This window comes from Pinus tabuliformis, chromosome 7 (assembly GCF_031772625.1).
Source record: "Pinus tabuliformis cultivar Carrire ecotype Pingquan chromosome 7, CPIR1, whole genome shotgun sequence".
Taxonomy (NCBI): domain Eukaryota; kingdom Viridiplantae; phylum Streptophyta; class Pinopsida; order Pinales; family Pinaceae; genus Pinus; species Pinus tabuliformis.
Genome location: NC_142293.1, coordinates 1,318,346,093 through 1,318,361,354, shown reverse-complemented (window position 1 = coordinate 1,318,361,354; position 15,262 = coordinate 1,318,346,093). Strand labels below are relative to the sequence as shown.

Genomic DNA, 15,262 nt, shown 5'->3' with positions numbered 1-15,262 from the left:
ATGCTTTTCCATTTTAACTACTTCAACCTCCCGAGTAATGTTTCCAGCCCTACTCAAAGAGTGTGGACATGAGGGTGCCAAATCCCAATGAACCAATGGCAAGTTAGGCCCGAAGAATGGAGGTGGTATATAAGGGGCTTGTAATGTGAGATGAAAAGTGTCAAGTATGGTGTAGGGGAGAATGAACACACTATCTCACTTAGGATCTTTGAAGCAATGTCCCTAACAAGATGCAAAGGCCTCAAGGGAGGTCCCACTGGATTAGTGCTAAAGATTAACCCTTGGTAAGGCGAGCGAACAGATTTATAGTTAAGATCAATCAATCTTCCAAATCACCCCTTTATCCATACAAAATGCCCAAAACAAACAATTATAAGCACCTAATTGCGAAATGATCAAAGTACCTTTTGAATAGCAACCCACCTTCATTCAAGTGGAAGTGTTGGATGGTGAGAGGTATGTGGCTGATGCAGATGGTGGAGGAACGTGGCATATCATCATTAAATAACAAATATCAGGGGCTGCTGGCTGGTTGGCTTTACAATTGGCTGCTAAGTCACTCGGTTCATGTTTTGTATTTGAATTCGACAACAATGAAATTTGGTAAAAGTTCGTCATATTAAAAATCTCTAATAAAATTGGTCATATTAAAAATCTCTAATAAAATTCGTCATTAAAGTAAATCTTGAACAAAAATGATTTTACATTAATAATATAATTATATATTAAGACTATGTTATTAATAAACATTACAAATTTATTATCAAACTGTAAGCCCTTTTGAAAAGACAATTGTCAATGATTTCATTTAGCCCGATGAATATGCATCTTTATCTGTTTTTTCTCCTCTAGATCACATCCCTAGTCTCCCTCACAAAACAAACTGGGCTACATGTGGCCCTCGTAAACATCCCGATACCAATTCTCCTTGAGGGCCGCAAACCTCCCCCACCTCACAAACTCTCCTACACCACCCAATGGCAAGATGACAATTCAGTTAACATGCTAATTAAATTGGTTGAACTTCATCGAATTTGTGCAACTGCTTATTAAATGTGCTGAATTTCGATTTTTATCCTTACAGTTTTGTGAATGCAATAACTATGGCTGACTGTCAAATAACCTTTGCATTTCTTTAGATTAATTCACTTTTCTCACAAAAAAAATTGCTTTAATAATTAAAGTAATTACTAAGGTTAAGAGTTAATTAGATGACTTCCACACGTCTAGGCTCTAGAAACTTAGACCTGTGCAAAATTACCTGTTTGAGCTACAGGCATCAACACTCTTTCTTAGCAAGGAAGGCATTCTGCACAACCCCTAGCTTGTCCTTCTAAAACACAAACTTTCCTTTCACCAAGGGGTTGGTGAGAATGTCAGCAATTTGCTCATCTGTGGAGATATATTGAAGCATCACTATCCCTTTTTGGATCTTGCCTTTGATGAAGTGATATATGATCTCAATATGTTTGGTCCTATCATGAAACACTAGATTATCAGAGTTTGATACAAGTTTGGTTATCACAATGTATCATCGTATGCTCCAACTATTGAGCAAATAGTCCTACAACTAACTTGCATAACCAAATGGCCTAACAACTCGCCACACTCATTACCATATACTATGCCGACTAAACAGAATGCTATGGAAGTGTACTTCGTGCTAAACCAGGAAATCATCGTTGATTAAAGGCCAAAACAACACCTTGAGTTGCTCTACCTATTTGTTGCATTGTTTGCCCAATTTGAGTTTGTATATCCCTACAACTTCAGTACATCACCACCAAGATAGCTTAGGCTGTATTACATTTTACCTCTCAAGTACCTCAACACATGCTTCGTTGCTACCCAATACACCTTCCTTGACTCTTGCATGAATTGGTTAAAGATGTTCGCAACAAAATAGATATTTGGTCTGGTGTTGACCAAATACCTCAAGGACCCTATTAGTTGTCTATACAAAGTAGGATCCACCAACTTTGAATCTAAAGTCAAGACCTTCTTTAGATTGGTGATCATAGGTCTATAGTTCTCTATCCCGAATCTCCTCAGGATATCCACAACATACTTCCCCTGACCAAGGAAGATGTTACTTGACCTCCGCGGCCATACCTCTAAGCCCAAGAAATAATGCATCAACCTTATGTCCTTCATCTCGAACTCTGTAGCCAAGTCTGCCTTGCACCTTGCTATGAGCCTTCCTGCTCTTGTGAGAAATAAATCATCCACGCATAGCACCACGATGAGTGGATCATCCCCAACAAGTATGAAGTACAATTTGGGATCCACCTCACTCTTTGGTGATGTCTATGTTCTATAAATACCTATCAATCCTGGAGTACCACGACCTGGGTGCTGCCTAAGTCCATATAAATCCTTCTTCAATAGGCACACATGAGGCTCCCTCCCTTGTACCTCAAAGCTCTGAGGCTGCTCTATATACAACTCCTCCTTAGTCACCCCATTGAGGAATGTTGTTTTGACATCCATCTGTTGTATCCTCCACCTCATGATTGAGACAATCCTAATGGCAGTATATTTGGCGACTTGAGTAAGTGTCTCCTTGTAGTCCACTCCCTCTTTTTGGGAGAATCCTCACCACAAACCTTGCCTTGTATTTCTCTATGGTACCTTCTACAGTGTGCTTGATCTTGAAGAGCCACCTAGAACTTACAACTGCCCTGTCCTCTCGTTTTTGCAACTATATCCCATACATCATTCCTCATGAGTCATAATGGAGTTATACTCCACCATGGCATCCCTTCAAACCTAGTGGTCTGTTGCCTCCTTAAATTGGAAGGTTCAGAATCGATAATGCTATTCATAAGTGTTGTGTAGTTTTGAAATTTCCGTGGAGGTCTACTCACCTTGAATGTGCTCATAGGAGCATCCGCATGCTCTTGAGCATCCCTCAATTTTTGCTCAAACCATCGAGGTCTCCTGACACAACTGGTAGGAGGTGCTTTTGACTCCTCTCCTTCTCACTTAATGTTTGACTCCTTGAACTGGAAGTAGGTGATGAATGTTGCTCATTCTTAGTAGCCTCCTTCTCCCCCTCCTTTGTCACTGGAAGTAGCTAATGAGATTTCTTGGATGCTAGGTCCTCAAACTAAATATTCCTATTGACAATTATCTTCCTCTGTGTTGGAATGAAAATCTTGTATGTGTTCGAAGTCTCATTGTATCCCATAAATATGCCCTTCTCTACCGAGGGCTGTAGCTTTGTCCTCTTCTCCACAGGAACATGAATGTATACTAGACAACCAGAGATCCTCAAGTGTTTGCTGCATGTGACACCGCACATCACCACCAACTCCATTCTGTAGTCATCACACCTTGCTGCCAAACTTGTTCTGCTGACGCCATCCGCTTGCATTCCACAACCATATGATTATTGGCATGAATTTTGCACAATACAATCAACTGCCACTATTAGAAGCTTTGTGTAAAGTCCATGCTATTCACTACTCCATACTCGGTTATTCATACCATTGTGCTTTTGAACTGTATCCCGCGTTTTGTTCTCATACCATTCCTCACCTTTGTATTAGATTTTGCACTCTGTACCTCCATTTGACAAAGATGCCATTTAATGTAGATCAATTAGTTATAATTGTACAGTCCTATTTGTGCAACTGTATGTTAAAGCTGCCAATTTAATCATTCAACCAAATTAATTAATTATAGTAGAAGGGCGTCGTTCGTACATCTGCATGTATTGAACCTCCATAAATGCCCATAAGTGACCTTTCTCAAAGTCGTGCTTCATGAATCATTCATATATTTTTTTAAACCTTCAAATGTTTCATTAAGTTAGCTTTACTTTAAAAATTTCACTTATTATATATATATATATATTGTACTTAAGTATATAAAGTAAAAGAAGGGGATAAAAGAAAGTTTACTATTAAAAAAAATTATTTTGTATATAAGATATATAGAGACGAGGTCAATAGCATAAGGCATCCTCTCGGTAACGTTGCGATGGAGCAAAAAGAGTTGGGAGAAGGACAAAAAGAGTTAATGGATAAAATTAATAAATTAATAGAGAAAGGAGACAAAATTGACAAATTGATAGAGGATTTGTGAATTGATTCCAAACTACATTAAGAATGAGAAATGACAACAAGGACAAAACAACAAGGATACTTAACTTTTAGGGCGAAAGAATTGACTAGCTAAGTGAAAGGGTAGACACATTAATTGCCGAACCCTTAGCTTACCAAAAACCAACATCGAGTCAAGGACCAAGAAGAGTAGTTTTCTGGGTCAACCAATGGAAGGAATTTTTGAATCGAACCCCTTGCGCTGGTGAAAGAGACAAAATGTGACAGCCTCCAATAACTTAAAAGAGGAAGCTTATGATTGGTTTCTTTGGTGGACCAGAAAATGTGGCACTTTCTTTTCATTGGCAAATTTTCATAGCTTCCCTATTAAAAAGGTTCCATGATGAGGAAGATGGTGACTTGTACTACAAATTCGTTCATATTAAATAGAAGGGAAATGTGAATGACTACATTCCCAATTTTGAAGTTTTGGCCACAACACAAAATAGATTCATAGATGAGCAATTGCTAAAATGTACATCTGTAGATTGAAGATTACAGCCATAGTGAAATAAAGCTATGGCACCCTAAAACAGTTGAGGACGCTAGGCATGCGGCGAAATTAATTGAATGGAAGGACAAGTTCAACATGCCATCATTCATCGGAGAAGATGAAAACTGGCATTGGGACTCAGATAAGAAAGGGGTAAACAAATGTAGATATTGTGGTGACAAATGGTCACTAGGGCGCACATGCAACAATAAAAGACTACATATTGTGCGAAGCAGAAAAAGACTCAGACAAATCTTGCAGCAAATCAAAGAGGGAAAACTAAGAAAACCAGTTGTCGTAAGTGTGGTAAAATTGGACATGAAGACATAGATGTGAAGACATGTCATCATACTACTATAAAATAGTGGATGGAAAGCAAGTAGAAGTACAAGAGCCAGATGATGAAATCAATTTACCATACAATGCAAATTCAAACTATGACGATACACCACAAAAGGCATTGCTAGCTTCAATCTCATGTGCCCAGCCAAATAGAAATGAAGACAACAAACTTCAAAGAAAGATAAAAAGGCCAATTACAACCACTGATTGCAAAACATGTTCCACCATATCTCAGAAAGGAGAGGATCCAGTCTTTAAGGAAAAAAGAAAGCAACTCTATAGTTCTACCAACAACCATGATAGGGCAACCACAACCTAAGACCCTGAAGCTTAAAGGAGTCATAAAAGATAGAAATGTCACAATACTTGTAGATTCTGGCAGTACTCACAATTGTATAGACATTGTTGTTGCTAAACAACTAAACCTTTTTGTGTACCCCACCAAGGACCTCATCGTGATGATTGCTAATGGACAAAAGGTCAAAGAAGTAGCAAAATGTCATAAGGTTTCAATTCAGATACAAGAGCTGGAACTACAAACAAAACTCTATGCTCTACCACTTGAAGAGATGGATATAGTGCTAGGTGCAGAATGGTTGATGGAGTTAGGAAGTTATACGGCAAACCATGAAGAACAGTTCCCAGAGTTTAATTGGCAAGGACAACATTATAAATTATATGGTGTTGAAGCTTCCACTATCGCAAAGATGCAAACAATACATAGGAGCCTCACCAAGGCTCAAATTGCGAATGAAGTCAAACCCATAAAAACAGATAAACTTCATTTCACCATGGAAATGTGCTCAACTAGAAAAAATCCTATTTCGATGCTTTGAGGGGAAAGCATTTCTTAAGAGGACGACAATGTAACAAACATAAATGGAATAAATATAAATAAATATGATTAAATGAAAAGTTGTGTCTTATCAAAAAGAAATGTCCTTTAGTACGAAAAGGCACCCCGCCTAGGTATTATAGCAGGGGCCCCTCATTGTAATGTCATCAATGATTTACATATTTATCATTCAATATATATTTATACATCTACAAAATAATTCTATCTTCGAATACAAACAGGGACTATTTGTTACAAAATTCTTGATGGTATGTGTTTGGGAACATGGCATATATATTTTCCTATGAAGATTATGCTTTGCAGGTTTTTCTAAAATTGTAGTTTTCAAATGTGTGAAAGGCTTCTTATCATAGAAGTCAATCCATTTACTTTTGCAGGAATATGAATGTGACTAAAGTATGTGTTTCATCTGATGTGAATGGGCATCCAAGATTTCCGCTTACAGAAATTCAGCCCAATATGATAACTGCAAGGTATTTCTAAAAATCTGATTCTGCAAACATTGTTAATTCTGAATTTTGCAATAGAAAGAATCTTTTACTATATTAGTATTTGCATTTTTGAAATTTGATTGTGTCATTACCATGAGAGTTTATTTATTATTGCAGAAATATGGATACTGTTAAATTATGTGGTTCATCTTATCTCAGTGAGGCTCCACGATGTCCTCTAGCAGAAATACAAACTAACACAATGACATCAAGACATTTATATCGATGTAATAATTTAGATTTTCAAAATGCTAAATTTAGCTCTTCAAGCAAACAGAATCAGAATTCTGTAGCAATTTCAAGCATTTCATACATGGATAGTGAATATTCAACTTCAAGGTCATTGAAAATAGATGAAGGACAAGAGAAGAACAAATTATTTGTCCCTCATGACAGTAAATCCGAGTTCTCAGAAAAGGAAAATAAGACTTGGATGCAAGGTTCTATAAGCAATGGCTTTTCGTTTTCTTCTGAAACATGTTTGGAAGCTGCTACATTGGAGAAGATTATTCCTCTACCAGAAAACCCTTTTGAAGATTTTGATGATGCTTTATTTGAAGAGATTGATGCCCTTTGCAAGAAAAAACCTCTGTTAAATCAAGAACAGGTATCAGTCAGGCCTTTGAACGTACTGGGAGGAAACCAGGGCTGGATGCCTTCTGGTAATCCTGTGTTTGCTGATATTTCTGATTTGCTAAGTTCAGAACAACCTAAAGCAGATCATGAAAGTAATTGTCTGAAGACAGAGATTTATCCTGCAGAAATAGTTTATGGCTCAAGTTTACATCGTGATACCTGTGCTTCTGTGAAGTCAGCTGAAATATCCTCAAACTGTTCTATGAGTGTTATGCCATCGGATGCAGAGAATTTGGTATTGAGAGGGGTCAAGACTGAGATGGATGACACACATCGATCACAACTTGAACCACTCGAGGTACTTACGGGTACATGTATTGGAAGTATTCACAAGACCGACTTTAGTAATGCTAATCAAGTTCATGGAAATTCAATGATCACTTCGGGGGAAGCAACAAATCAACTTTTTTCTGAACATTCATCAAATCAGTCGGACAGTTTAGTAGATTATTCATGCTGTTCAGGTGCCTCATCAATATCTGCATCTGATAGCCTGCCAGCATATCTGCAGTCTTTGAATGAGACACAACGAGAGGCAGCTACAAGTGACATTTCAAAACCTTTACTGATACTGGCAGGTCCAGGAAGTGGAAAGGTAAGTTCAGAAGTTTTCTTTTTTGCTTTCTGCTTTGCGTTATAAATTGAGTTCCTGTTCGCTCCTTTTTATGCTGTTGTGTATGAATAACTGTAAATTTATTACGTGGCATTTTATAATATCAGACCTCAACAATGGTTGCACGATTGCTGACATTATTAAAAGAGGTATGGTACTGAAGTCATCAAACCTTTAGTTCATCTCAATCTTGAATGTTTTACCATGATATTTTGTTATCTTTTATGTCTGATCCGAGACATTTTCAGGGAGTGCATCCAAGGAATATTCTGGCAATGACTTTCACAACAGCAGCAGCAACTGAAATGGGGGAGCGAGTTGGGGCAGTAGTGGGAAAAGCAATAGCAAAGGAACTTTCTATCTCCACATTCCACTCTTTTTGCTTGCAACTCTGCCGTTTGCATGCTGAAAAGTATGATGGATTTGTCCCCTTCTGAAATTTTGTTTTTCTTCTTCTAAAGTGAGAAACTATATTATCTTGGAAGATCATCAAATAATAAATAGAATTTGGTCCATTGGACTGTTAAATATGTTATTACAGTATTGCAAGAGTGTTCTTAAAGCATCTCTGAGTGGAATTTGAAAATACAAGGGCTACAAATAAAACATAACATCCAAAGCACCATGTAGTATGGGTGCAATATAAAAAGTGTCAGAGACTAAAAATAAATAGAACCTGTCTTTAACTTGTTCACGTAACTTATGGAGTGGGGAGGGAAATATTTGTGAATATTCATGCCGTTTTATCACAATATATATGATTGTGCATTGAACATGCATGAGCTGCAAGATCTTGGCTAGGGTTGCTTAAAACTTGCTGATGCAAAATCACAATAGCACTCAGGGAAGTCTGCTAGATTTGGAGGAAGAGTTTAATTTTTTCATCCACCGCAATAATGAATATGAATAAGGTCTGCAAAACCTCGAGCACAGGGGGGTTATTATGGTCTTTTTGGTGCAAGACGCTGGAGGAGGATGCCTTTGATAAATGGTGATAATAGATATTGACTCGGGAGACAGAAAGGATATCCTTGAACTTGTGTTGGGGCTTGGGGTGTAGGTATCTGTTGTAGCTTTTACAACACCCTCCAAAATTTTGCCTTCATTTAAATTTTGGAGCCCTGTAATGATCATGTGAACTGTCGTTTTAAGTCATCAAAGTCATGCTTGGTCATATTTTTCTAAGTGTTCAAGTCTTCTCCTAAGTCGTGTTCCCTTCATAGCGCACTTTCTCAAGATAGGCCTAGCGCACTTCTTGGAGATAGTGGAGCGCACTCCATGGAGACAGTGGAGTGCACTCTTTGTTAACAGGCCGAACACACTTCCTATGGACAACATGAGCGAACTTCTTGGGAGCAAGCCTAGCGCACTCCTTGATGACAGTTAGAGCACACCTTTTAGAGACAGTTAGAGAGCACTTTGTAAAGATAGCTAGAGCGCACTTCCTAAAGACAACGCTATTGCACTCTCTAGTGGCAATTATCTCATCCTTATCCCTTGATTTTTGCGACATGCGATAGGCGCACCTTCAAACCCTAATTTGCTCACACATGTGTGCTCTCCCTATATAAAGAGCCCAACCCATCGCTCATTTCACACTTATCTTTTGCTTTGGAGCTTTGCACACTTTTGGAGCACAAGGAGCATTCTTCACTCTTGGATACAAGTGCGCTATCTTCCGGGTAAGTTTTTCAACTGCAACACTTTGAAATTTCGCTCTTAAAAGTGTCGCTTTAGTTCTTGCTTGATTGTTTTTAGTGTCTCTTCGCATTCTTGGGCTGTTCGCATTCCAATCCTGATTGTGGTTGTATATATGTGTGTGCATGCTATTCTTTTCATTCTTCTAATCCCTCTTGCTTGCTTTTATTCAACACTTCGTCGATTTCTGAGCAGATATTTGTTTTTTATGCATTGCGCCAACTATATACTCTTCAAACCCTTCACCAACGCATTGCGCTCTCCTAGCCCATAGACTATTGAATCCTTGCTTCTTAGAATTGTGACCTGCACCCATCAAAGGGCTTGTCTCTCCTCAAGTGCGTAGAGCGCACTTCCATATCACAATGTTCAACCCTTTGTCCATTGAAGATGCGATTTGCGCCCCTCACTAGCCTCTTTGCTTTAGGTAGTGCAAAGCACAGTTCTAGATGATAAGCATGCAACCCCTTGCCCACTAAAGATGTGTCCTGAGCCCAAGAAGGACACTCTTTTCCAGCATGAGCACACTGCGCATCTCCAAAGCCTAAGCCTCAACTCACTGTCTCCTGTTCATGCGCCTTGCGCTCAAGCTAGTTTCTCTTCCAGCCTTAGCGCATAACACACTTCTAGTGACCAGTGGATTGACCTTGCCTCAAGCTTGTACTCATGTGCTCAGAACCAATGCATTGTCCCTTCATAACAACTTCTTTTGCATAAGTAAACAAGATAGAATTGGTGGTTTTGTGGGACTGATTGTGTTTTTGCCATGATTGAATTCCAATTTCTAGGTATTGCAAATTCGGACCCTATTAGTTTGTCATCTTCCACTGACACTATGCCTCCAGTTACACGCAAGGGGCCAACAAGAGAGGTTACTGAAAGCAACATCGAAGGTGTCATGTACAACTTGAGAGCTAAAGTACCTATCTTGACAGACACAAAATTCATTGATAAGTCCACCACCTTAACATGGCAGATGATATTCAGAGAATTTATCAAGGATGAGTTCCCAGAAGACCTAGAGGACAGGGAAGTGTATGTCAATGTCAAAAGGTCCAAATTTGACAAGATTGCTAGTAGGTATCCAGTTTTACCTTGTGCAGAAGTGATAGGATGGATATTGCAGCATCTCGACTCTAAAAATATGCTCCTCAGGGGTGTAATTGGGCAAGAGCTCGCTACATATCAGCCCCATGATCTTCATTCTTATTACAAGCTACCAAAGCCGGAGGAATACTTCATTTCCATATTCTATGCGACTTGTTATTCTCAATTTGTTACAACAAACTTTCTCAAAACATGGTGGCAAGAGCTGGGAAAATTTCGCTAGAAGGCTGAAGGAATTTACAGAACAAAGTTATTGAGGAAATTGTATCAATATCTTATGGCTATGTGTTGCAGATTATATGGGCATGAAAACACAAAGTTCTTTGAAGAAGGATGGGTCTATATGGGCTACCCGTTTGCTGCAGAAGGAAAGATCTTCAATTGGTCAGACCTACTAGCCCAACAACTATAGAGGAATGTTGCAAAGGCGAAAAATTGCTTCACAAGGTGAGCATCCCAAATTCTACATGTCGACCTACTTGCTTGATGAGATATGTGCCTGGAATGAATTCCTGGGTCTAGAGTGGAAGTGGACGAAGCAACAACCTCCTGTCCACACCTATTGCAAGATTTTGTCAGAGGTCAGTTACAGGGGAGTGTATGAGAAGATAATTGAGCACTTTATTGCAGTGCTATATCAGATGATATTTGAGGTTGAATCACCTTGCATGATTGACAAGGCCAAAGAAGTTGTTGCTAAAGTTGCAGTTTGGTTTACATCTTCTGAAGGCACATTTATCAAAGTCTTCGGAGTTTATAAGCCTCCACATCTTATGCTGAAGTATGTGACAGATAAAATAGTCATGCAAGAGATTGGTTACCAGCTATGCACAGGATTGTCATAGTAATTATAGAGGTCGAAGAAGTCACCATGGCTATCTTCCCTCTACAAGTAGGGTTGTATGAAATAAAGAATATGAAGGTAGTAGAGGCAGAAATTGAAGAACTTAACCGTCTTAGATTCAGCGAGATGAGCTTCCATCAATATGACCCTAGAGGTGTATGCAAGCAACATTGTGTAAAGCTAATGTACACCTAGCCATATGCTTCTATTTCTTGGGAAGGTGAAGGAAAGACAAAGAACTAGTATAATGCTTCTAGAGTAGTTGGATCAGGTGATGGAGCAGGCCCTTCTCACACAATACATGTGTTAGATAGTGATAAAGAAGGGACCCAACAAGAAGTGGTTGCTTAGGTTAATATTGAGCCCGTTATCGCTCAAACTAGCAGGGGGTCCTAGAGGGGCACTTGCTAGGTCAAGAGCAACAACGAAGCTAAAGCCCACCCTCACCATAGCTAAAGCCTCTTACTCTTTACGGATTTCACTGATGGGAGGAGACCCGATATGTAGAGAATCACTTATGAAGGATAGATCGACTAAGATGGATGTGAAGTGATCTCGATGACCCTTTACTCGGAGAGACTCAAGAGTGGGGCTTGCTTGCTTTTTAAGCAAGGTGCAAGGTTCTCTAGGATAGGGGAATAGGGATTTAAGGGCTTGGCTTAGGGAATGTGACTTGTGAAGGAGCTTCCTAAAGCCTAAAATCCTTGTGGAACTTGGTTTCCCAAGTGGTTTTTGAAGAGTTGACTTTGATAAGATATGGGACCACACGGGACCAAATGGACCCAGGTTAGGTCAAGAGGATGGAGTTTAACAACTAATGATGATTATGATCTAAACGAGGAAAATAAGGGGATTAAAGAAAGGATTTTCACTTAAAGGTGTTGAAATGATCCTTATGAGGTACTAGCCTAGGGAAACCTAGAGCAAAATTCGGTCTCAAGGCTAAGGCTTGGGATATCTCAAAATCCCACTGTTGGAATCTCCTCAAATTTGGAGGGGACCTAGGAGACACACTAGCGCAAAAGAGGCCAAGAGATCAAAGATTTTCTATGTGGTTTGTCGAGAAAGTGATGCCCTAGGAGGCCTAATGTGGCTAGACCTAGAATAAAGGAGAAAAGGTGAAGAAAAATGGTTCTTAAAATGATCACCTTATGGTAGGCTAATGCCTAATCCGTTGGGGAGATTGGAGTCAACAAGAACAAGGAGAATGGACTTCATTTCTAGGTCAAGGAAGCTTCAAGGTCTAGTTCGCTTAGCGTTAGGGCAAAAGAGAGTGACTTTAAATCTTTATACTTCGTTTTGCAAGATGGGATGGCTTATCAAGGTTAATTCAACCATAGATTTATCCCTAGGAAAATTTGTTCAACATACATGGCCCATACATAGAGAGATGTTATATAGAAACATAATTCCACAATTTCGCAGTAAATGCATGCAACAATTAGCCCTAGTATAGCGAAAATCCCATCATGAATGCATGTGACAAAGTAAAAGAAAGAATAACATTAAATTTTGTACTTACATGTAAGAGAATATATCCAACCATCGACAAGTTGCCAAGCAAGAAGCTCCAAGACAAGAAGAGATAATCCAAACATCAAAATTCATCCATGCTCCAAAATTTTGTCCACCAAGAAGGAATAGCGAAAATCTCTAGAGAGATACAAGTCCAAACCAAGTGATGATGATGAAATGAATCCTCATCACTTCTAATGAATTCGATTTAGCTACTTGGGCCTACATTAGCCCCTAAAATAAATAATGTGCAAATAACTAACTTTTGGTGACAAGCCCACCAAACTAGCTCATAAACAAAATGACGGGCCTCTCAAGAGGTCGAATGATCAACAATACATGTCGTTGGGGCTTCTAAGAATCCTGATGAAGTCCATAAGTGCTACAATGATGAATAAGACTCCCAAAAGTAGTGGACAAGGGGTTGACCCCTTGTTCTCCAAATAATAAACCCATGGTGCTCCAAATGGGTGTGAGGGAACACAAGTAACCTCATGGGCCTCCAAATGGGTCGAAGATCCCTGTAGACCATCTGTAAGGGCTCAGATGATAGTGTAAGTGATGCTGCATCATCATACAAGTCCTGGGTCATCTGCCAAGTGTATGGTACAACTATGGGGCCGACTGGGCATGGTGAAACAAGTACATCTTCCTCGTCCAATAGGTGAATCTTGAGCAATCTCTGAACATCTCTGGGGATCCCTGGAGTGTTGTCTACTGCTGTGGAGGTCCATGGCTCTCAACACACACCCTATATGTGCCAATGTAGTCCTCAGGAGAGTTAGGACCCCTTAATAGGGAGACCAATCCCAAAATGGAGACCATCTGCAATCCTTCATAAGATCCAATGCATCCCCTAGCCTTCTAGTACAACTAGTCATCAAAGGAAATCGAGTTAAAGAGCTTACAAACCATGGACAACAGGTGGGTACTTCGTAAAGGCATGCCCTTCCATAGTGGGCTTTGGCATGTGCTAATGTCCCCAAGCTCCAAATTGGGTTAACCAAGCATCCTATTAGGTGGTTTCTACCTTTAAAGGGGATAGTAAGTCCAAGGTACATCTTTCAAAGGGTGGTGGCATGTGATAAAGAGATGAATGGAGTAGGGAATGGAAGGGGCAACCTTGGGCCACACGTTGGGGTACAAGGGTAGCTAATAAAAGGGAAGCCCACGCTTGGGTATATAATGTATAGGAGGGAGAAATCGTGGTACATGAGGTGCCTTGGGCTTGATTTTGCCACCATTCTTTATATGCCTTTTGCCTTTTATGATTATTCTTTAACTGACTACTTGTGGCTCAAGGGATAAGAGCATGATGTGTGAGATATAACAATGGATACCCCCTTTAAGGTAGGGCAGTTCATTGCCCACCATGAGTTGGGACAATCATGGGTTCCTTAATAATAAAGGAGGCTCATCTAGGCCCTGTAGGAACTAGGGTGATGGCCATGATGATGGGGTAGAGCTCATGTATTGGCTTTTGCCCATGTGCTAAATGTGTTTGTCCCAACCATCTTTTGCATTTTGTGGTACATCTTCCTATTAAATGGTGCCAATTATGCTTTTACTTTTCTTTTTAGCTGCATCAACATCCGGGGCATCATTCTAGGCTCGATCCAAGGTGTGGGCAAGGGGAAGGGGAAGGCTAACCCTATGTGGACCCAGTGGAGGAATGTGGACCCAGGTGGGAGAAATGATGAATAGGGTTTTAATGAGTGGAAGGGGAGTGATATATGTGGATGAGGGAGTGGGACCACGCAACCAAAATCAAGCTTTCCCATGTAGCACCATCCATAAAGCCCAAAGGTTAGTAAAAGAGATCCCACAGGACTAAGGTCCAAGGTTAACATCCAAAAGAGGTCTAGGGGACTGTTGAAGAATCTAGGGCAAAGTAGTGTTGTGATGATTCTTCGTTGCTTGATAACAATTTGTGGAGTCTTTTTACTTTTCTTGTTAGCTTATGCTTCTTCTTTTTCTTATTAGTGCATATGTGTGTGCTTCATCAAACTGCCACCAAAACAAAATAAGAAGAACACAAAATTTGGCTCTCTGCCAGGGACAAAACCTCTCCACTCTTGAGAGGAAAACCCTTTGTAAGTTTTCTCTTATTGAAGCTTCTTATTTGAACAACTGCCAAACCCTAGACCCTTGACTAGGACATCCTCCAAGCATAAGTCAAATCCTTCCTCTTTCTGCACTATAACTTCCGGCACATGGAACTTTGTCTTCCGGCACTTGGCTCCTTAGCACTTCGTCCTTCTTCTGCTGCTTGTCTAAGTTAGGAAACCCTAGAATATTAGGGCTTCTTTACTTCGTTCTAGATAGAGTCTTCTTTGCTTTCCTTTGTATACCTTCTAGACCTAGATACACATCTGAATGAGGCTATTCATGCTGCTGCCTTCAACTGCTGCCAAATCTGCAAAGTTTACTTGCTGCACGTGTGAACAGAAACCCTAAAACAATCTCCTTCTCCTCGCTGTCTTTTCCTTCTTCGCTGGTTGGGGAGACCTTATTGTCCTTCTTTCTTAGCCCAAAATCAAGATATTTGTTACTACTGTAAT

The 15,262-nt window shown here is 39.8% G+C and overlaps 1 protein-coding gene across 1 annotated transcript in view; it reads left to right on the top strand.

The window, feature by feature from the left end:
• Positions 1–15,262, top strand: part of LOC149252416 (ATP-dependent DNA helicase SRS2-like protein At4g25120) — a 429,434-nt gene that overhangs the window by 28,209 nt on the left and 385,963 nt on the right. The window contains exons 3-6 of the mRNA XM_089459690.1: positions 6,175–6,270; positions 6,406–7,519; positions 7,645–7,686; positions 7,786–7,949. Coding sequence (XP_089315816.1) covers positions 6,175–6,270; positions 6,406–7,519; positions 7,645–7,686; positions 7,786–7,949 — 1,416 coding nt within the window. The remainder of the gene's footprint in view (positions 1–6,174; positions 6,271–6,405; positions 7,520–7,644; positions 7,687–7,785; positions 7,950–15,262) is intronic.